This window comes from Sus scrofa, chromosome 9 (genome assembly GCF_000003025.6).
Source record: "Sus scrofa isolate TJ Tabasco breed Duroc chromosome 9, Sscrofa11.1, whole genome shotgun sequence".
Classification (NCBI taxonomy): domain Eukaryota; kingdom Metazoa; phylum Chordata; class Mammalia; order Artiodactyla; family Suidae; genus Sus; species Sus scrofa.
Genome location: NC_010451.4, coordinates 136,448,600 through 136,471,769, shown reverse-complemented (window position 1 = coordinate 136,471,769; position 23,170 = coordinate 136,448,600). Strand labels below are relative to the sequence as shown.

The following is a 23,170-nucleotide window of genomic DNA, read 5'->3' as shown; positions in this document are numbered from 1 at the left end:
TTTTATCACGTATATGGGCGCTCTGTTGTTAGCTGTGTATAATTAAGACGTGTTCTGTGTTCCCAGAGAACTGACTCCAGGAAACACCCCTCCTTACCGCTGACACCTGCCCTGGCTCTGAGGTCCCACGTGCCTGAGCCTAACAGAGCTGCCCTGCTTTCTTCTGGCCGCCGTGAGCAGGGCGCATCTTTTCCAGCCGTCGCTTCCGTCCACGCGTCTTTAGAGTGAACACGGCTTCCTCGGGGACAGGGTGTAGTTGGGTCCTGTGTGCGGATCTGCTCTGACAGTCTGTGTGTCACTTGGGGCGTGAGACCAATGCTGTCTATACTGAGGATTGGCACAGTCGGATCCGGTGTCTTGCTCTGTTTATTATTATCCACCTCCACTCTCTCACCGCCTTCTCTGGTTTAACTGTTTTGCGTGGCAGCCTGTCTGCTTCTTCTCTCCCCGCCTCTGTCTCTCGTGAGTCGGCCAAGAGGCACTGAGTCTGGGGGAGTCTGTCTGACCTGCCTCCCAGCCTTCCTGCTCCTGATCAGCAACCTCCCCCCAGGACTGCTCAGCCTGTCCCCTGGATGGGACCCTCCTGCTAGAGCCGGGACGCCAGGACACACGGGAGAGGACCTCCTGGAGACCCCGGAGCCTGGGGCTTGTGTCCCATGGCCTCCTGCCTTTCTCTGGAGAGATGACGCCGGCCCTTCCCAGACCCCAGGGAGCAGGGGAAGAGAGTCCCTGGAGAGTCACATTCCTGGAGATTCGGGAACGGCCGAGCAAGGTGTCTGCCTCCCAGTCCGATGGAGGAGGCAGGCGTTGACAGAGCACCACAAGGGCCCTGACACCGACTGAAACGACGCCAGGAACCCAGAGATCTGACCTTGAGAAAGCCCCAAAAATTAGCTGGGGACAAGAGTTCGGCCTTGTGGCATGCCTCTGTTGAGGTTTAGCAGGTGGCGAGGCTTGGGGAGCATTCCAGCCATGTGTGGGAGCCTGGGAGTCAGGCTGCCTTGGAGGTTGGAAGGAGCTGAGAGAGATGGGCTAGCGGTCAGGTCTTGATGAGGCTGCGTGCCATTCTGGAGGGTGTGGACTTGAACCCCGGATCAGGCTTCCTGCCGCCCCCCCCTGCCCCCCAGGCCCACAGTGATGGTGACAGGCCCCTGGGCTCATACCTGTTCCTATGGTATATTTATAGCTGTGGACATACACATACACTTGTTTTCCTGCAGGATGACATAAAGGCAACATAAAAAAAGAATTGTGATGTTTGAGGGGTGGGGTCTGGGCGTGGGCAGAGGGAGCCATGAGGGTTCTGTGAAGGGCAGTGCCCAGAAGGGAGGAGGGCCTGAAAGGGGAATCATACTGAGGCCTGAAACCACAGACCCCTCCTTGCTGTGGGGCCTCGGGCCGCCCTCGCCCACAGGAAGCGGGAGGGATGATGGTGACGAGGAAGCTGCTGCAGGTGTGGGAGCAGCAGCGAGAGGCTGGGGCGGGGTGGTGCTGCCGCCCAGGGGCAGGGGCAGGGGCAGGGGCAGGCCCACCTCTGGGCAGTCTGGAAGCCACCACGTGGCCCCTCCCAGGGAGAGCGAGGAGTGAGGTCCTGGGCAGGGGAGGAGGCACTGCAGGGCTGTCCACGGATGCCAGGGACCATCTGGGCAGAGCAGAGAGAGGAGGTCTGACTCGTGGAGGGAGAAACAAAACATCTTTGGACAATTCACACACTCGGACGTCACATCTAGTTGGTTTGACAAAACATGGGAAAGAAGAAGTGAAATTTGTTAACTGTACAGAGATCCATGCAGTTCACTTCAGGGGACAGCTTGGGTACCAAACGATCCTTATTATGCAAATTCCTTCCCCAGGCGGCTGGTTCCCAGTTGTGCACAGGCCCCGGTGGCTGCATCTGCTTCGCCCCGCCCACTGGCTCGCCGGGGCAACACCCGCTGCCAGGCAGGAGGGGCCGGGCTGCTAGAGTTGAGGGACTGTGGGGCCCCACCCCGGGCGCCCTGGGCCCCAGGAGAGGGTGGCCGCAGGAGACATGGCTCAGGGATTTGGCCCTGTTTCTGTCCTTGGCCTTGCCACAAAGCGGAAAAAGAGAGGGGACTTCACACTGAGGGTTTTACCTTCCTCCTTTTAGGAAAACACAGCCCAGAACATGGCATTTCTGAGACCTCAGGTCCCAGCAGGGGCCAGGGCCCGAGGTGTGCCGAGTTCCCCGGTTCTTCTCTGCCAACGTCTCTCCGGAGTCCCCCGCTCTCCTCTGCCCCCACCGCAGAGCGGGGGGGTGGGGGGCAGTATTGGGGGGTAGGATTTCCACATATGACTTTTGGAGGGGACACAAACATTCAGACTGTAGCAAAAGCACCTACTATGTGCCAGGGAATCTTTGTGACACGGAGGATATGGCAGTGTTAACTTAAAAACATGCACAATTTAAAAGTTGAGTGTTAAGTTTTCTGTGGGGCGAAATGAGGCCTGTCACCCAGGAGGCAGCATTCAGAGAGCTCTGAGACACCCCTCCTGAGAGGCGGGGGTGCCGGGGGGGGTCAGCGTGGATGTGATTGTGGTGAAGGCGCAGGCATCTGCCCCCCCACCACACACACACACACACACACGCTACCGAAGGTCGCTGCCGGTCTCGTGATGGTCACTGCTACTCCCAAGGAGCAGGTGTCCCCACGAAGAATTTGAGTGCTTCTCTAGATGTGAGGAGATGCAAGAGTCGCGCTCATAAAATCTCCTAAAAATTCCTGTCTGAAGAGCTGTTCTACCGCTTTTCCCAGAGCACAGAGGGCCTCCCTCCTGGCCCCCACCCCGAGCTCCTTTCAGGGGGTGTCACGGGGCTGCAGCAGCAGTGGCTGGTGATGCAGGCCGTGTAGAGGCAGACGGCAGGTTCCCAGTAGTCAAAAAAAGAGGAGCCCCTGCTGTGAGGCAGTGGGTTTAGAACCTGACTGCAACAGTTCGGGGGCTGCAGAGGCTCAGGCTTGATCTCCGGCCCTGGAACTTCCACTTGCCTTGGCCGTGAATGCCAATGCGAATGGCGATGATGACGGTAGCAAAGCCCCAGCTCCTGGCGATCGCGTTCCAGTGCAGATTCGCGCCTCCCCGTCTCTGCTGCCCTCTCATCTCTACGTCCTCCAATTTCAGCCGCGCTGCTGTGCAGGTGAAAGCCTCGTCTCTCCAGCAGGACCGCTCCTGGTCCTCCTGTCCCTGCCCCCCCGACTCTTAATACATCACTCTCTTCTCTGTCCCCAGAGGCCCCCCTTCACCTGCCTTGCTACCTTCTCACACCCTCTGGCTGTAGGAACTGAGCTGTGCTTTCTCTCACTTTCCTGGGCTCTGCTGCTTGCAGGATGTGGCTTGGTCCCCTCCCCTTTCTAGCAGGGCGAGGGTGCAGCCTTTTCAGGGGCGGTCTGAGTGTAAAACCTGCCTGCATCCCACAGAGCGAGCCGGCCTAGAGTGGCAGCCCCCTGTGGCCACGCGCGGAGGCTGTGTCTTCTCCCTTGGGCTCTAAGGGCAGCACAGGTAGGATCTGGGTTTCGAGGCTCTGACTCTCTTGTCTATATCTGAGTTGTTTCAAGCTAAGAAGGGAAGAGAGAGAGCCGTTATTCATTTTTCTTCTATTAGAAAAGGGGGGTGCGGGGCTGGGCTGGGGGAGAGGGATAAGCCTGGTACCTGCCTTGAGGGGGAGAGGGTGAGTGGGAGACGGCTTATCTGGATTTGGGGAGCTGGTTCCACACCTGCAGGGGGGGTCCAGGCAGACAGGCCTCCAGAACTGCATTCTGAAGAACCAGCCGGGAGATGCTTGAGCCGCACTTGTGAACCAGGCCCTAGAGCTGCAAGCACTGGCGCCTGGGGAAGGGGCGTGGGTGAGGGAGTTTGGAGGCAGCCTTGAGCTGGAGGCCGGGAATTTGGGTTACTGGTGGGCGGGGCTCATGGGAGGACCAGGCTGTGAGGCAAAATTGCTGGTCTAGGAGCCAAAGGAATCCCTCCTCCCGCATCAGAGGTAGTGGGGGCTGGGCCTGGGGAAAGGCAGGTACAGGGATGCTTGCAGGCAGAGCAGCCCTGGGCTCCACCCAGCAGCAGCTGAAGCAGAGAAAAGTCTTGTTCTGATGACGTGGCTCCGGGACAGCCATTCGGGGCCCTGCTGTGTTTGGTGTTGAGAGGCTACACCCAAAATCAAGACTTTGGGAAACAGCCAAGGGACTCCTTTCCTGGAGAATACCCACATGCTCTTGGAGTTTCCTGCTGTGGCCCAGTGGGACTGGCGAGTCTCTGCAGTGCCAGGATGCAGGTTCTACCCCGGGCCCAGCTCAGTGGGTTTGCGGATCAGGTGTCACTGCAGCTGCGGCTTGGGTTGAAACTGTGGCTCAGACCTGATCCCTGGCCCGGGAACTCCACATGCTGCAGAGCGGCCAGAAAAGAAAAAAAGAGAAGGAGAATCGATGTGCTTTTAGTGAGAGTGCAAAATTTCACCAACGAATCACAAAACGCCCAAGATATTTTGATAGAAAATGTGATGAATTAATTGGTAATAGAATCAGAAATATCTGCTCTCTAAGCCCCCAGTTCTGATGTTTAGATCCCCAGATTTCACACTAATATTTAAAAGATAGCATGGCTTTAGGAGTTCCTGTTGTGGCTCAGCAGTTAACGAATCTGATTAGCATCCATGACGTAGGTTCCATCCCTGGCCTTGCTCAGTGGGTTAAGGATCTGGCGTTGCCATGAACTGTGGTATAGGTTGCAGACACGGCTTGGATCCTGCAATGCTGTGGCTGTAGTGGAGGCTGGTAGCTACGGCTCCAAGTTGACCCCCCCAGCCTGGGAACCTGCATGTAAAAACAAATATATATATTGCATGGATTTTAAATTCACACCACTCATCAGGGCTAGAAATGAACTACAGAAGAGCTGCTGTCTTTTTGGTGGGGGTTGGTGATAAAATGCACACAGGAAACCTCTGGGCTGCCCCAGGGGCAACTTGGAAATGGAGCTGCCCTGCACAGGGGCTGTTCCAGGTGTGCTGGGAACAGTGTCAGGGCATTCAAGCTGGGCCCACGCCTCACCTTCTCCACTCAGCTTATTCTAGACCTCCAGCTCTTCTCACCTTGCCACATGCACCTGGGATCAGGTACAGTCCTCCTGGGCCGACCAGGCAGGCCTTTCCTGACTCCACCCCCTCCTAGGTGTGGGTCTGAATGATCTGTCCTCAGTGCCACCCTAAGAAGGGGATATCCTCCAGGCCAGCCTCCCCAGAGTGGGGCCCATTGGTTTGGGCCCACTGAATAGATGCACCTTTGCCTCAGTAAGAGTTTGCAGGGGACCAAAGGAAGATTTATAGCTTAAAAAAGACACGCTGAGGGAGTTCCCACTGTGGCTCAGTGGGTTAAGAACCCAACATAGTATCGGTGAGGAAGCAGGTTCAATCCCTGGCCTTGCTTAGTGGGTTGAGGATCCGGTGTTGCCATGAGCTGTGGTGTAGGTTGCAGGCATGGCCCAGATCCCATGTTGCTGTGGCTGTGGTGTAGGCCTCAGCTGCAGCTCCAATTTGACCTCTAGCCTGGGAACGTCCATATGCCACAAGGGTGGCCATAAAAATGAAAAAAAAAAAAAAAAAAAAGAAAGGCATGTTGAGAATAATCCTTTTTGGGGGGCTGCACCCATGGCATTCTTATGTTCCTTGTCCTGGGATCAAGCCTACCCCTGAGCTGCTGCTGCTCTGACAATGCCAGATCCTTAACCCGCTGCACCACCAGGAGACTCCAGGATAAGCATCCTACGGCAGCTTAAGAAAACGAAAGGTAGTGAAAAGCAAGAAATTAAGTCTGTCTTCCTACCCGTGGCTCCTGCAGTGGGGATTTGGAACCTCACCCTAGTCGCTGCCGGGTCCCGGGGTCCAGCCCCGACGGGCTCGAGGGTGGGAGCGGGAGGCGGCAGAGACGGGGCAGGCAGGTGGTTTCCTCGGGCCCTTCCCCGCGCGCTTGGGAAGCTTCGGAAGAGGCTCATGAACACGTTCCTCGCCCTCACGGTCAAAGCCCCACCCGCGAAGTCACTGTCCCCCTTAGCTTGAGCCAGGCCACTTCTAAGCTAGTGGACATGTTCCTTATTTTCCGGACCTATGGTCACCGAGCAGTGACAGGGCATAGCTGTGAAACAGACGGATCTGTTCACGGGGGTGTCGTCACAGCTCTTGAAGCCACATGCTCGTTCACTGCGGTCACCTAGGGAGGTGGCCAAAAACCTCCTTGAAGGGCACTGCCTCAGCCAATGACACTTCTGCAGGGGCCCTGATGCCAGGGCTGGATGTGGAACAGTGCAGTCTGTGGATGGGGTTACAGTTGCGCCCCATCTGGGTCAACGCCGCCCCCTGCACGTGGCCGCCTCAGCTTAGCCACCAGATCTGAACCCACAGGGGGTCTGGCTCTCCCCCAGAGGGTCTGCACCCCCAGTGTGCTGCAGCCGGGCGGGCCCGTGGCAGAGCTGAGGGCACCCGGCCTAACCGTGCAGCCCTGCAGCGAGAATGCCGTGGGGCGGCGGGGGCACCGTGCTTGGTCACGGCCTCTGTGCTCCCTCAGCCATCCGCCTGCCACTCAGGGCGGTGTGTCTTGCTTCCCACGACCTCAAATCCACAGCTGGGACAGGAGGGGGTCCGTGTGCTGCAGTGAACAGCCATGCTGGCCAGTGTCATCTGCACACAGTCACAGGCGACTCCAGCTTGCAGCCAGCACCAAGCCCGCCTCTGCCTTCTCTGACCCAGGGGGCGTCTTCCGCAGGTGGCCCCTTTGCAGGGCCTTCCTGGAGGCTAGCATGGGCTTCACGGCATGGGGCAGGCAGAGGGTTCGTTGCATTTATTTTTTCTATCACTACAGAAGCATTTCAAAATGCGTACAAAAGAATACTCTTTTTCTGCAGGGGCCACCCCACCCCCTGTTCACAGCGAAACAGAAATAATTTAACATCGTCGTAGAGGCAGAGCGGGAAGAGAACTGCACATTCCCATTTACAACCCTGTACAGGGATCCGCCAGGACAGCCGCCGAACACCTAAAGCTGCGTCAGATACAGACACATTGGGCCCGAATGGTCACCACACACGACATCATAAAAAAGTGTATTAGAAAGTCCTGGAAGCAAGACTGCCTGTTAATATCCAGTTTCACGTGTTCACAGTGAATGCTATTGCACCAACAGCATATGCGCTTTTTTTTTTTTTTTTCTGATGTCTGTATGCCTTAAATACGTCTAATTTTGGTTCATTTTAAAATAAGGAAAATAAACCCCCACTGAGCTGAAGGAGGGAGATCTGGGTTTCACGTGGCGTGACCCTTCGTTATTGCTGGAGCTGAGAGTGTGCAGCCGTGAGAACTGCATTTGCATCGTGACGTGTCTCCAGAAGTCCACTCCATCGCACTTGGGTTTTGGCAAGAAGAGGACACTAGAAGAGCCACAAGGCAATCAAAGCAAACCAAGAAAAGAAGCCCCGAAATAGAAAACAAAAACAAAAACAAAACAAACAAATTCACATCTCCCTAACAAGTCTTTCTCCGTGAAGATTCTGAGATTTCCTTCTGTGGTTGGTTCTGAATTGCAGGTGGAATGTGCTGGTTTCTGAAGGGATGGATGCTGGGACAACCCTTTGGTGACAATACGATTCTCTTTAGTGACTCTTCTACTGGGACAAGACCAAACTCTAAGGTACAAGGTACAGCAGGACCTGGGTAAGGAGGGGTCCAGGCGCTGGGCACGGAGAGAAGCTGGGTGACGCCGGGTGGGGTGGGGGCAGGAATGCCAACCAGGGTTTCTCCTTGTGATCAAGATCCATCTGCTACGAGGGCCCCTCCTTTGGTGTGTATTTAGTTTAAACACGAGAGTGCGTGAAGCCTAGACAGCACTCCTCAAGACACATGCTCACCCCGTCAAACAAGAGAACAAACCACAGAACAGATGTGCGGAAGGTCATGCAAAACCCTACTTTTACCAGCTAGAAGGAAAACGCTAACAGCTTTGGGTACAGAATGACCACTTTTCCAACATAATTTAATTACTCGTTGACATGATATGAAACCTGACATTAAATACAATTATTTCAGAGAAAAGTGGTGTTACAATAGAAAACCACGACAGAGGCCGCGGAGATCAACAGATCGGCTCTAAAAAGCAGAGGGCAGGAGGGGAAGGCCCTGGAGACAGCAACTCCCGCGGGCGCTATTTACAGGGGGGGGGCAAGCTTTGTTTGAAGCCATGGGGAGAAAGAACTCCTTTCAACGAATGGACTCTGTGGGACGGGCGGGAAAGCACAGGGCAGCTGAAAATGGCCCGCAGACTGGACATCTCCGAAGTCTCTGACCTGGAACCTGTTCAGGCGCCAGCTCCTTCTCCCAGTGCCCGAGTTAGCCCACCTCTGTCTAGGTCCAGGCTCAATGTCCTGCCGTTCGGTCAGCCAGAGAGGATGGGATGCCCTCCTTTCAACAAAACCCAAAGGCGCCTGAGAAGGTACGCTTCTGAAGACGGGAGGGGGGTGACTCACTTAGAGAACTGATAAAGCCTCCAAAGGAACATGAGTCAGGCTCCAGACTGCCGTCGGGGAACGTTCTTGCAGGGCCTTTCTCTGGGGGAGGCTTCCAGACCCTCGACTGGTCTGGGACTCACCTAGAGCAGCTTGGTTCTCTAGGAGGGACAATTCTGCTCCCCAGAGGACATATTTAGTTAACTGGAGGTCCGCCCGCATCTACTGGGTAGGGGCCAGGGATGCTACCGTGACCCTGATGGTGCGCCAGGGGTGGCGGGAATCCCCTGCAAACTATCCAGCCCCCAAAGTCAAGAGCCCTGGACTGAGAGGAAATGCAGAGGTGCTTGTGCACAGTTGGTCCCCCGTTTCATGTGCTCCCTCTGCACACTGGTGGTGAAGACCAACCCCATAAACACTTGAACCTGGCCTGTCTTCCTTCTAGGAGGCTGAGATGAACGGGTGTGAGGGCACATGTCCCGCCTACGCAGCCAGACAGCGCTCCTCCGCCCTTACAGGAGAGTTTCAGATGGTTTGAAAGTTGAGGTGCCCTGGGAGTTCCCATTGTGGCTCAGCAGGTTAAGAATCTGACTAGTATCCATGGGGATGCAGGTTTGACCCCTGGCCTCGCTCAGGGGTTAAAGGATCCGGCATTGCTGTGAGCTGTGGTGTAGGTGGCAGCTCCGATTAGACCCCTAGCCTGGAAACTTCCAGATGCCAAGGGTGTGGGCCTCAAAAGACAGAAAAAGTAGAAAGAAAAGAAAAAAAGAAAGTTGAGGTGCCCGGGGCGAGCAGCACCTGCGGGGCTCCCTCTGGCCTCTGCTTCCTTGACCTGAGAAAGAGCGGTCACTCTGAGGCCTGCCTTTAGGAGAGTCTGAAAGTGAGACTGAGACACAGAGGGCAGGAAGGGCTGACAAGAAAACTGGCAAGGCTGCGGCTACAGACAAACTTGAACTGAGGTGTCGGAGCGGCCTTCTGGGCCGGACAGGCTTGTCCTCGCAGGGTTGAAGCTGGTGGCAGGGGAAAGGTAACCAAAGAAACGAGTGTGGCGTTTAGAAGAGTGTTTGGTGTGAGGGATTTTATCATTCGAATTCTGAATTAAGGTCTAAATTCCAGGACTGGGATTAAAGATGTAGTGACAGACTCTGGGGGCCATTAAATGCCTGGGGGTGAGAGAGCAGAGAACAGCGTTCTCCGGGCGCCCCCCCAGGGGACATGGCATTTGTTCCACTTGACATCAGGCCCCAGAAGGCTTGGCCGTGGCCGAGCAACGCCTCAGAAATTTGGAAATATTCGCGGGCGAGTCTCAAGGCTCTCCCGTCCCTCGCTCTGCTCCACGGTCACTGGTCACTTTTCCCCAGCAGTGGGTTAACCCCGGCAGGATCTGACTTACAATGCATCTTCCCTCTAACTGCAGCCTGTCGGCCGGCGGGATGCTGCAGTTCCCGCGGCCCTGCTGTGGGGCATCTCCCCGGCAGGGTGGCTCCGGCCACAGCTCAGGGGCTGGGCAGTGGGCACCCGGCCCGCTACGTGGATCCCACGCTTGGCCCAGGAACCTGCCCCCCCTTCTTCCTAGGCTCTGGCCTGTTTCTAGGAAACTCTCTGAAAATGGCCATTGTCCGGAGGACAGGCAGCCACAGGGGCGGGGACTTCAGCTAGCAAGCTACCAACACGTCTAGCGAGAGAGCACTTCTGGGGCTCTGGGGGGAGCCCTGCAGCTAAACCATGAAACCTCTTGGTTTTCCAAAGCAAACGGGAGAGAAGCACAGCGGTCTGGTCCGGGCCCGGCGGCGGCGGCGGCGGCAGCGGCGGCGGCGGCGGCGGGGAGCGGCCCCGCGTGCTCCTCTCGAGGGGACGGGGCGTCCGGGCCGCAGGGGCCCTTAGGTCATGTGGAAGCGGTGCTCCCCGCGCGTGATGTGGGACGAGAACTCGTAGCGGTCCTGGCTGTGGTAGCCGCACATGTTGCACTGGAAGGGGTGGCGGAAGCCGTGGCAGCCCATGTGGATGGTGTACATGACGTGGTCCAGGAAGAGCACGCGGCAGTGTTCGCACTTGTACACCCTCAGCGGCTCCCCGCCCGCGCCGATCACGCGCAGGGCGTCCGCGGGGCCCTCGGAGGCGGCGCGCAGCACGTCGTAGGCCGCGTGCTCCTCCTTGATGGACAGCCCGTTGCGGGCGTGGGGGGTGATGTGGTTGGTCAGGTAGATGAGGCCGCCGCGCTGCTCCTCCGCGTTGCTCTCGGTGTCCGTCGAGTCTTGGCAGCTGTTGCTGGGCGACGCCTCCCGCTCGGAGGACACGGACTTGGCCTTGGAGAGCAGCAGCAGGTTCTCCACGGCGCTGTCCTGGGCCGAGGGGTTGGCGCGCGCGGGGCCCTCGGCGTGGGGCTTGTGCAGCTGGTACAGGGGGCTGAGCACCGGGACCACCTCGGAGCTGCCCGGCGGCGTCTGCACCAGGGGGCGCAGGGACTCGGCGCCCAGGTAGCTGATGGCATTGTTGATGGCCTGGTCCATCACGTGCGTCTGCATCATCTCGTTCTCCTTCTCGTAGCTGGCGCTGCTGTCGTAGGGCATGTCCGACAGGCACTTGTCCCCTGTGGGAAGCAGGGGACAGTCAGAGAGGTCCAGATCGACCCCTGCGCCCAGCAGCAACAGCTGAAATCTCCACCAGCGGGGGGCGAGGGGGGCACCCGATCTCCAAAAGAGAGGAAGCCTGGCCTATCTGCCTGGGGAGCACAGGCGGGGCTTCCCGGAGTCGCCTGTAAACCAGCTTGGCTGCCAGTGTAATCAGCATGTGCAAGTGGATTAAACCAAGACTTGTGTCTGTCACTACGGATGGTGGACATTTTTACACTGAATTTAAGATGAGTAGGTAAATGATGTGTTCTCCAGTGGGTGTCTTCGGCAATGGGCGATAACTGGCTAGTGTATCATGCTTTTTAAAATACATTACATACGTAAGTGATTACTCACAGTAACGTGCCCTATACTTATTTAAAATAGAATTAGGTCATCCATTTAAAATTCATGACTCTAATGCTCTAGAAGAAAGCTTAGTCAACAATATGAAAATCAGAGTTCCCACTGTGGCTCAGTGGGTTAGGAGCCCGACCTAGTCTCTGTGAGGATGTGGGTTCGATCGCTGGCTTCATTCAGTGGGTTAAGGATCCAGTGTTGCCTGGGCTGTGGCTCTGATTCGACCCCTAGCCTGGGAACTTCCAAATGCCTCAGGTGCGGTCATAAAGAGAAAAAAAATATGAAAATTTTCTGTTTTTTATCGTGAAATGATGCCAGCTCTTCCACGACACCAAGCTGTCTCGGACTCGTGTGACTCGTGTGAGCCCAAAGGCATCACCCGAGCTGGCAGCTTCCGCCTCCTCCTCTGCCTCAAACTCCAGGCTCGCCTTCCGTCCTTAGCGGCACTGGGTCCACGTGCTGCAGAGACACGTGGTGGAGAGTTGGGAGCAAACCGAGGGAGCCCGAAGTGACACTTCCTTGTTCTTGTGAACGTGAATGATGCTGGAGGAGCTGCTGTCGAGGGCTCATCAGAGCGTTTGGCCTCAAGAAACTTAAGATCTAAGACCACGGTTTGTAGGAGAAGGCAAGCTGCTGTCTGCCAGAAGGGGAAATTAGAGAAAGAAGTTGTCTTCTTGGCATTAGCTTTCGAGTACGAACATTTGTAAGGAAAAAAAAAAATGAATTTCCTTGCAGTGAGTGGTTCTCCGCTCAGCAGGAAACCATGGCTCCTTAGCTCATTCATTAATGAACGGTCTGCCTCAGGGCCAGGGCCAGTGACTCACTCACTTTCAGGGGTGGCCAGTGAATGAGTCAAAGGCAGAGCCTGGACCAGACAGGAGACAGTGGTGAGCAAGTAACCGCGGCCCCATCCCGAGCCCAGATGTTACTGCACCATCACGCAGCGGTGCATCCTGAGCTGAGAGCTGCTAGGAAGGGAATGGAGGGCTTGCTGTGGGGACAGTGGCGTTCTCTGTCCCACACGGGGAGCTGCACGAGGACACTGAGAAGAGAGGGAGCCTGGAGCTTTGGAGGGACGGGTGAAGGTGGGGGACAGCCCTGGGCAGACAGGTGGGCAGGGGAGGCCCAGCAGAGACCGTGTCTGAAAGAAGACGGAAGGATTTGAAGGAGAGAGGACGGGTCATGGAGGGGCAGAGATAGGAGTGACTTCCAGCTGCCCCCGAGCCCGGGCTGTGGCTGGCGGTGGCTGGTGAGGGTGGCGACGGCGGGGATCCCCACGCTTTGCATGCTGACGTCTGACATCTTATCCTTCTGCTGCCACCAATTCCTGGCAACAGAAGGGTAAACTGCTCCACGGTTCCTAGACTTACTAGTAGTCCTTAAACAGTCTGTGAGCGTTGCCAACTGTCCAGGAACAGGCCCTCATCATTCTGTGAAGCAACACGAGGTCTCGCTTCTGTTTCGTAAGGGCTGTTTATCATACAAATGGCCCAGCTTCCTATCATTAGCGTGTACTGGTGGTCAGGAGGGACACTGGCCTGATGACTGTACACTGTGACCCTTAGGTGACACAAGGAAACTTGGCAGTGGCCTGCCACACCCTCTGCAGAAACTCAACAGAATGGGATATCTCTCCCTGCAAGCTGGGCTGGGGCGGGTTCTTAGAAGTGGTGTTTCTTCCCAGAAGAGGTGAGAAGGCGGAATTGAACAGCACTACACAAATCATGTACTTTTTCTTGTTTTCGGGTGAAGGTGCTAAGTGTCTTGTCACACGAACCCCCTGGAGAGAATGAGTCCCTTCTGGCAGGCACTTCGTTCTCTGTCTCCACCGAGCCCCGGGAGGGTGAGGAGGGGGTGGCTGTAATCCACAAGCCCATCCATGATCCCACCTAATTACCCCGTTTCTCCCAAAGCCATGCTTCTGTGGCTTCCCAAGCGCCCACCGAAATCGGTTACTTTTAACACTGGGAATCAACAATGAAGGGGAAAAAACAACATATATTTCAGATTCACGTGGCATATTGAAGCCACCCACAGAATCTGCGCCCACCCCCCAGTATTTCACATAGTGAGAAAAATCCCACAACATTCACTTTGGCAATAAGCTAAGGAAAAGCACATATCCTAATGAAACACGTATTTATAAAGAAAAAAGTCAAGGACCAGGGAAAGAAAAATCTGACCTGAGATACATGGCAAAGCTTGGCTGCTGCTCTCGCGTTAAAAACCTTAGTATGAAGCAACAAAATCCTCAGCCTTTTCCCTGACATCCTCAAATCCACAGAGAATCAAGTCAAATAGATGCCTTTTTCCACTTCTGGTCAAAAAGCAGTTGAAACCTCTGCTGCTGAGACCAGGTGATCCGGGACATGTGAGACCAGCTCTCTAGACAGAGGCAGGAGCTAAGTCCTCGTGCTGTGTCCCTGGAGCAAAGAGCTCGGAGTGGCCCCCCCGGCCCCCCACCAGGAGAACGCGCCTCAACTAGGTACCGTGGTAACTGGTTGAGGGCATTTATCCCAATCGCAGAACAAGGGAGAGAGGAAGAGTCCAACAGAGACTCCGTGCCTCACCTGGACTCCTCACCCCAGCCCGTGGAGTTCTTTCAGGATTGAGAAAAGTCAATAGCTCCTCCAGGGAGAGAGAGAGAGAAAAAAAAAAGTCTCAGCTACAATGGGAAGAATGTCCAGACTTCAATTAAGCTCTGTCAGCCCCAGCGGAATAAGCAAGAGGAAAAGAAAATGTTATGATTATGGTGAAAATATTTTCTAGCAAGGCGAGGGAAGAAGAGCAGCACAACAGATGAATAAGCCCATTCGAGGAGAAAGCTTAATGCAAGGAAGAGGAGAAATGTCTCATAATTGCTTATGGATTCTTTAAGGAAATGCTGAAACACAGCATGCTAAGTCAATAGAATAAGATGAAAAAGAAGATTTTGGATCTCAGGAAACAAAGTGAGGTCCAAACAATATTATTATAGAATTAATACATGGATGAGAAGCAGCAAGTAACAGAACATAAACCACTAAAAAAGGAATTATTGATATAGAGGAAAAACCCAAGAAATAATGAGAGTGAATAAATGTGAAAAAGACACAAAAATAAACTGAGAGAAACGCTAACAGATATTGAAGACAAACCATCCGACATAAGGACAACCAGTGAGGCTGACCAGAGATCACAAAAGATGGAACAAAAGATATAAAAACAGAGACTTTCTAAGAAATAAAAGGGAAAAAAAAAAGGGAATCCCCACATCTAAATGTCATGACATTTTTATTCAGAACACGGAAAACCAAGATATGTCCCGGTTAGGGTATTCAAGTTTTAGGTTATAGAAAAAACTCTTCGGGCATCCAGAGACAAAAATGGAAATCTTGCCTTTCGGCGTGATGGCGAAATCTGAAAAGGGCTCAGGGGAAAGAAGAACCACCACCATCACACACTCAAGAAGAAAGGTGGCAGACAGAGCTCCTCCGACACAAAGCCGTCATGGAAACAGAACACCTAGAGAAGCTTCTGGAAAAGAGTCGCTTGTATGTAAAGTCCAGTCAATTAAGACATTACTCAAAATAAGTAGAGAGTAGTAAGGGCTGGGTCTGAGCTTTGAATCTACTTAAATATAAACTTAAACATAGGGGGTTTGGATTGGCATCTGCACACAGAGGAGTACAGAATGACTGGTCAAAGGGACCTGCTGGGCAGCACAGGGACCTCTCCCCAGTGTGCCGTGATCATCTACGTGGGAAAGAATCTGAAAGAGCCTCGGAAAGAGAGCACGTATGTACACGGACACCTGACTCTCTGGGCCGTACAGCAGGAACCACAACCTTGCAAATCCATTGGACTGGGCGCTCGGACCCTGACAGCGGCGTTCCTACGTGTGCCCTCTGAATTGACGGAAAAGACAGACTCTGCTTCTAGAGGTTCCGGGGGACCTCAGAGATCCCCCTCCCTCTTTGTTCTGGAGATGGAGAAGTCACGGCAAGGGGGCAGTGGGGTTGATGAAAACCCCATCCAGTCCACATGAGGGAAAGGGGGGCATTTGGGGGCAGGAAGAGGCGCTATTGTAGAAATAAACTGCCAATCCCCAAACTCGTGGGGAAACGCCTATCAGGACGCACAGCCTCTCGTGAGCCCCTTTGCCCGTCTCCATGCCGCTGTCCTGGTCCCACCATGCCCTCACTTCTCCCGAGCCCACCTCGCCCCAGGGACGACGTCTCGCCACGGCCCTGCTGCTTTCCTGATTCTGGTCAATTTCGGGCACTTGAGGTCTCGATTTTCCAAGATGTTGGTCCCGTCAGAAATACGCCAATGGTTTCTTGTGCCAAACCTGAAGGCTAATTTCTCACCTCGGCACTCAGAGCTCACCCCTGTGCCCAGAGCGTACCGGCCTTCATCGCCGTGGCTTCCCCGAGGGTCCGTGAGCCAGCCCAGGACACTCCCTGCTTCTCCCGCACGTCCTCCTCCAGCCCCCAACCAGCATCACCACTTCTCTACATTCTCATCTGCCTGGAACCCTCCTCCATTCTTCCTCTGTCAACAATGTGTTGAAATCCTCCTCCTCTGTCAAGGTCACTGTCAGCTTCATGAAGATTTTACTGAGCCTCTTCCCTGGACATGGCCCCCCTCCCATGAGCCTCTTCCCTGGACATGCCCCCCCCCCCATGATCCTCTTCCCTGGACATGCCCCCCCTCCCATGAGCCTCTTCCCTGGACATGCCCCCCCTCCCATGAGCCTCTTCCCTGGACATGCCCCCCCTCCCATGAGCCTCTTCCCTGGACATGGCCCCCCTCCCATGAGCCTCTTCCCTGGACATGACCCACCTCCCATGATCCTCTTCTCCAAACATGACCCTCCCCGCATGGTTCTCTTCCCTGGACATGACCCACCTCCCATGATCCTCTTCCCCAGACATGACCCTCCCCCCAAGGTGACAGGGTTAAGGCATGGCTGTGAACCCACACCCTTAGGCTGGGTCCCGTCTGCCCTCCCACCTCTCCTGCACTTGCAGTGTCTGGCCTGGATGATGTTACTGCTGTGTCTGTGTCGCCTAGACTGGCGGATAAGCCCCCAGAGGGGGGCACCTGCCGCAGGTAGAGCCAGTGAGGAGAACAGCCACAGCGGCTGTGCCTCCTCCGCCCCGGGTGCTTCGTGGGCCAGGCGCCCTGTGCGTCTGCCCTTTCTGCCCTCTCAGGAGCCCATGTGGAGTAGTGTGAGCTTCTCGTGAAAACGAGCTGAAGCTCAGAGAGGCTGCTGGAGAGCCCCCGCTGTGCTCCCTGACCGGCCCCCCAGGTGGACACGCGGCATCCCGGGCGGAGGTCCCGGGGCGCCCAGGACACGGCAAAACCACGTCCAAGAACAGCTCCCGGGATAAGATTTGTAATTTTTAAGAAGCCTATTGGACAAACATCCCGAGATCTTCAAGAAATAGGCTTACCAATGTTTGCTTTTTAAAACCCGAGGGATTTTTGTCTTTCTCCTGCCCTCCGCTAATTACCGCCTGACCCTAAAGCACCCGCGGAGTTGTTGTTTTAAGAGACAGCAAACGTTTAACTCTTACCAACAAATTTCTGAGGCATAGAGCTCTTACGTTTGGCGACGTTACTTGCTAGTCTGTCCAGCACGAGGGATCGCTCTGACCCCATCTTGCACAGGTCTTCTGCCATCTCACTGTGATTCGTTTCTTCTTTAATGACTAAAGTCAAAGACAGTTAGAGAGGCCAGTTTAGAAACGCTTACGGTGAAGGGATTCAGTCCCGTCCAGCGGTAAATCTGACATTTGCTCGAAGCACCAAGAGCCAGGACCCTCACCGGGAGGACGTCTCGCCTTCCCGGCACCCCTGCCAGCCAGCTGGAGGCTGACCGGGGCCACCTGCTGATGACACCTGCATCATGCACTGAGACCCGGGGGACAAGCACCACCACTGTCACCCGAGGCTGGCCGAAGAGTCAGTGGCTGTGTCCTTGCAGCGAGTCCTCTGAACCATGCAAATCCTCTGCCATCTGCTAACTCAGTCGACGCAGCCTCTCGAGAATCAGAGAACTCTGACCTAAGGGTCTGACTCGGAGTGGCACAGCGAAGAGGGCTGCAGGAGAAACGCGGCCGCAGAGATGCTGCAGCCAATCCTGGCAACATGGGGCAAGGCCTCAGAGGTCCCAGATTCTGAACCCAGAGCACACCCGAAACTCAAGGGACACCACTCACAGAAATCGAGAAGCCGTGGAGGCGAACGCCCATCTGGGGTGTCTTTCTAGCCCTCCAGTGCTCTGCCGTCTCGCCCCTGTCTCTGCGTAGTGGAGGACACAGCTCTGTGTCTGGCATCTCTGTTCTAGTTTTTACGGTTGGATTTCTGGAAACATAACTCTTTCATCTCCTTGCAATTTATCCTTAAGTTTAAGAAGCTAAAAATGCAAACCGACTATCTCCCAAATGGCTAATCAATTCTTGCAACACCGACTCTGACGAGTCCGTTTCAATCCCACCTTCCTGGGAGTTCCCTGGGGGCTCAGTGGGGTAAGAATGCGGTGTTGTCCCCACTGGGGTGAAGGTTCCATCCCTGGGCTGGGAGCTTTTCCATGTCATGGGTGAGGCCTCAATAAATAAATAAATAAGTGCCACTGTGCTGTGCTTCCTTCTTTCTCAAACGGAGCACACCGATTTATCACAGTATCTTCGGAAGGCTTATCCCTTTCTATCATTCATTTGTCTATTCTTCAAGGACATCTAGATTCCAGCTATGTTTTAATACAGCATTAGACATTCCTGTTAAAAGAGTGCCAAGTCCAGAGTCTCCAAGAACCCAACATAGTGTCCACGAGGATGTGGGTTCGATCCCTGCCCTTGCTCAGTGGGTGATGGATCCAGGGTTGCTGTGAGCTGTGGTGTAGGTCACAGATGTGTCTCAGATCTGGCGTTGCTGTGGCTGTGGTGTAGGCCGGCAGCTGTAGCTCTGGTTTGATACCTAGCCTGGGAACCTCCATGTGCCACAGGTGTGGCCATTAAAAAAAAAGTGCTAATTCCCTCATTTACTTTTCCAGATACAGTTTATAATATTCTACGAAGACCGACAAACCAATTTCAAGTCAGGACCATTCCTGGTCCCAGAGGACACAGGTGTGGGGTCCGGCCGTCTCCCTGGTCCCTCTCTCCCATGTCTTCTTGCCTCAGGATGCTTTTCTGGCTTCCTCATCAAGACCCCTCCGCATGACCTGCTAAAATGATGTCTAAGCATTTTAATGTTTTCACGGCTTCATGATGAATGCCACTTAAAAATCTATCTCGAATTGGTTATCATTGCTGGTAAGTGTACATTTCTAGCCCTGGAAATGTGGGTTTCTTATTAAAAGGGCAAACATAACAGCCCACACTCTGATTTATATAAAATAAAATCCATGCAATTCAAATTTCACCGATCATATTTCTGACCTAAGAAGCTTCCCTATGTGTCCTCCCTTCTCAGCAAAGGTGGGCCCTGTGGCTCTCCCGGGGTCCCTGCAGGACTCAAGCTGGGTTTCCTCACTGCCAGGCCACAGGGTCTCCTGGGACCCTCAGAGCCACCACGGGGGACCATGAGCCCAAAGCTCCCGGCCCGCTGGCTCCTCTGCCCTCTGGTGCATTTCTAAGCGTGGAACACCATTTGCACACCCGAGGCTCAAGAGAAACTTAGGCTTTTCCTTCAAGACATTAGGAAGTTATAACACATGACCGAAGAGCCTTTTCCTAAATAAAATTATATTCAGAAAAATTAAATCTTTGCTACGTCTCATAAGCTAGGCTTTGGCTGTACCTGAACCAAAAGAATCACCCCTGGCCGAAGCGGGGTGGAGGACCCAGCCTGCCCGAGTGGCTGCGCGTGGTGCGTGGGGGCTGGTCCGGGGGCCTGGGAGGGGCAGGCGATGAGAAATGCCCCGGGCTAGTCCTGCAGGACTTGCGTTAACGGCCTTTCCCGGCTCCTTGACCAGAACTAACTGCCTGTGAGAAGCCAGCTCATCACCCGAGGACAGGACAGAAAGCCATTGTGTGGCGTGGGAACACGCATCTTGGGACTGAAGGGCCCTGACTGTAGGCCCATCTGATGTGTCCTGACGTGGTCGCATCTGGACCCAGGCCGCCTGCAGGGCGGAGTCCACTTCACCGCGGTCCCGTCTGGCCGCTGCTCCTGTGCTCCTCTCGGGGCCCCTCTGCCAGGCTGGCCGGGCAGGAGTCATCACTCCCTCTTAAGAGCTGGGCCCTGGGTCCCATTTAGAAACTGACTGCAAAGGAAGCTCGGATCCAGGTCCCCGTGAAGCCAACGCGGCTTCGCCCACTGGCCATCGAGGCTCGTTTGCTTGGTGATGAAAACTGGGGAGAAACCAGTGAACCCTGTTGCATTCTGTGGTCCCAGTTCCCGTTCTGTGGTGTATAGTCCAACCACATAACTCCTTCAGTGCGGCCTGGCCTGGCAGATACTAAGTCCTCAGTAACTATTTGCTGAGCAGATAAACGGCCTACTTAAACCTTCACCAAAAGCACTCACTTCCAAGACCCGTTAATTTATTTTTGATGGAAAAACAAAAAGGGTTTACATTTTATTTGAAGGGAACAGTCATCTGCTCACCCTTAAAGGCCACCCGGGGGGTCTGGCCATTCAATGATAAGCGTTAATTATTATCGTTATTTTAATACCTAGTTTCCTCTCTGCCACGGATGCTCAGCACCTTTCTGCTGTGGAAATAGACCTTAGACTTGGCAGGGAGCTGAAGGAAGTTTAAAGGAATGCATCCATTTTACAGGAGAGAAGATGAAGGCCCAGAGAAATCAACTGTCGGCCCCCCCGCCGGCCCCCGGCCTACAGCAGAGCAGTGGGGGGATGCACCGGGGCCCCAGCATCCCGCGTGTAACACGGTGCCCTTGATGCCATGGTGCCTGGGGCTCCCGGGCCAGGGATCAGATCTGAGTTGCAGTCGTGACCTACGCCACAGCTGAGGCCACGCGGGCTCCTTGCCCCCTGTGCAGGGTGGGGACGGAATCTGCGACCCGGCTGCTCAGAGAGGCTGCCATTCCCGCTGCGCCACAGCGGGACTCCACGCCGAGCGCTCCTGAATGTGCTTAAGAGCCCGGAAGTAGTTAAAACCGGTCGGGATGGGAAGGTTTATGTTGCGGGTATTCTATCACGATGACAAAGTAAGGCAAAATTTAAAATTAGAAAATAATCATCTGAGAGTTCCCTGCTGGATTTTCCTTTATGAGGCATCTTTAATAGTCAGGAAGCCGAACCAGGCTCGGTCAGCTCTATTCATTTAGCTTCTACCCTTCCGTCCAAGGACGATTTTTTTCCAGCGCTAGTGCTGAATGAACAGTGTTTTGAAAGAGCTTCGCTTGAGGGGACCTGTTCGTAAATTCCTCGTGTCTTAGGAAGTTAGAACACTGCTGCCCCTCCGAGCAGGTTCAGCCTCCGTCAGCACCCTCTCTCCTGTCACATCATCTGAGATCCGAGCCAGAGGCTCTCCTGAGATGCAATACACAGCGGAGCATCAGGGCACGTGAGAAAAAAGCCACCTTCCCCTGAATGCTGCGCCGGCTGCCAGGTGACCGTCGGGGTCCCCCATCACCCCACGCTCCTGTTCCTGGCAGACGCCGACACCCATGAAAGAAAACATGGCCCACGAGCGCCGATATGATCCACTTCATGAAAAAAACCGTTTTGTCAAACACGACTTCACGTCTTATCTTGAGGACTAAGCCCAAAGAAGCCAGTGCTGCTCCAGGATAAAAAACAAAAACAAAAACAACAAAAAACCAAAACCCAGCGGACAAAAACCCTCCAACTTTTAAGGGTCCAGCTGCGTGAGAAGCCTCCCCAGATGCCAGAGCGAGGACGTCAAGGCCCTGTGCTCTCTGGTGAGGTGGGGATTCGAACACTGGGACGCGCAGTCCGATCCTAGGGAGACTGTGCGGTTCCAGGGGCCAGAAGCCGTCCCTCCATCCCTGGGGCGGCTCCGGGCCTGGGCCTGCTCTGCTCCCAGCTGCGCCCCCCGCGAGCTGGGACGGGGAGGGGAGCCAGGCCAGGCCGCCTGTGTGCCCTCAGCGCTTACCTGGGTACAGCGTGCCTGGGAGGCCCATGCTTTGCAAGTAGTTGTGGCAGCGCTCTTTATGTTCCTCTAAAGAGCTGCGCTGTTTATAGCTCCGGCCACAATATCCACATTTGTGAGGTTTACCAACTGCAGAGACACAATGGAGTTCAAGACCCCGATTAAATAGCGGCCTGATGTGTCAGGGGCATGCATGCAACACAATTCTTACCAAAAATCCAAAAAAAAAAAAAAAACCAAAAAAAAAAAAAAAAACAAAACCAAGAAAATCCCCCCCCAAAAAACCCCCCAACTCCGCTCTTGAGAGCTAAAAGCATCATGGACTCAGCCAAAAAGACTGATTTAAAAATGTTAGTGCTCTGGGGAGGGGGCGGGGGGTGCTGATTGTACCCAGAACTCCTGAGACCTTGGTTTCGATTTAAAGTGTCCCCTGCAGGGCTCACTCAGTTAAATCATGAAGCCTGTCCCTTAACTGGAGAAGACATGCCCCCTGCGGGTGGCCACACAGAGGCCAGACAGCCGGGCAGAGACGTGAGGAGAGGCTGTGCCGGCTGGGTGATGTACAGATTCACTCCAGACTCGGACACTTGGTCATGCCTACCCCGCTGGCCAGGTCTGGCACGGCACTGGTGCCAGATCTAACGCCACCAGAGCGAATTCAGCCTCTAAACGGCGCTAAGCTAATAATCTGAGGTCTCTAAGAAACCACCGTGGATAAATATGCTTTAATGAAACGAGCATTTTGTGTCCAAAGTGTATTTTCTTGTGCTACCTTGGAAAAGCTCTGTTTTCTCCCCCAAGACTTTTCGGATGTGCTGGCTTCTAGAACAGCCTTGTCGACCAGAATTTAGGATGACAGTGGAAGTGTTTTCCACCCACACTGTCCAGTTGCGTGGCCACCAGCCATGCATGGCTACTGAGCAAAGTATGGCTCATGTCACTAAAAACCGAAGTTTGAACTTTGCTTAATTTTAACTCATTAAAATTAATATCTACATACCACACATGGCTTGTGGCTACTATACAGAGTTTCGTTCTTCCTGAATTTCACGGAGTACTATTTTAGGGAAAAAAGACTAACATAAATTCACATCGTGCCTACGTTTAAAGACTTTACCAGACAGGATTTTAGGTGAGGAAATGGATAAGGGAGATTCACTACTTATGTGATGCAAATTTCCATCCGATAAGCCAGACTCTTCTCTCACTTCCTTCTCATGTGTTGAACGCTAGCAATATTTGAGCGGATCGTGTCAAAATCAGTGCCATCTGCACAGGAATGTTTGGTGAAATGGTTTAACCCACGCTCGCATTGGCTGAATCACTTCCTTAGGTGAGCAGAAACTGTGAAGTAAGAAGACTAAGACGAAGAACGAGAATTGACTTCTGGAGCACGTACAGCAGGAGAAAGGGATCCTTCTTTCACTGGAGAAAGTGTTGTTTCCCTAACGTCAGAGAAACCATACTGAAATAGACAATGTGGCCTAGCATTTACATTTTATTGAGTAGGGCTTTAGAAACCAGCAGAATATAGATAACTCACTCGATGTCCTTTCCTGAAAAAGCTGTCACTTGAGCAAATTTTAGCAAACTCCTGTACATATGGCTTGGTGTCTGAGTACCATTT

General features: G+C 54.1%; 1 protein-coding gene across 17 annotated transcripts in view; it reads right to left on the bottom strand.

Annotated features, from left to right (window-relative positions):
• The window catches only part of IKZF1 (IKAROS family zinc finger 1), a 92,741-nt gene continuing 76,398 nt past the window's right edge, over window positions 6,828–23,170 (bottom strand). For 9 of the 17 annotated variants that reach the window (XM_021063913.1, XM_021063915.1, XM_021063922.1 and 6 more), the window contains 3 exons: window positions 21,547–21,672; window positions 17,033–17,167; window positions 6,828–11,089 (listed from right to left, as the gene is read on the bottom strand). In XM_021063913.1, the coding sequence (XP_020919572.1) occupies window positions 10,380–11,089; window positions 17,033–17,167; window positions 21,547–21,672 (971 nt within the window). In that variant the 3' untranslated portion in view covers window positions 6,828–10,379. The remainder of the gene's footprint in view (window positions 11,090–17,032; window positions 17,168–21,546; window positions 21,673–23,170) is intronic. The other 8 variants (XM_021063925.1, XM_021063920.1, XM_021063919.1 and 5 more) reach the window with 3 other exon arrangements.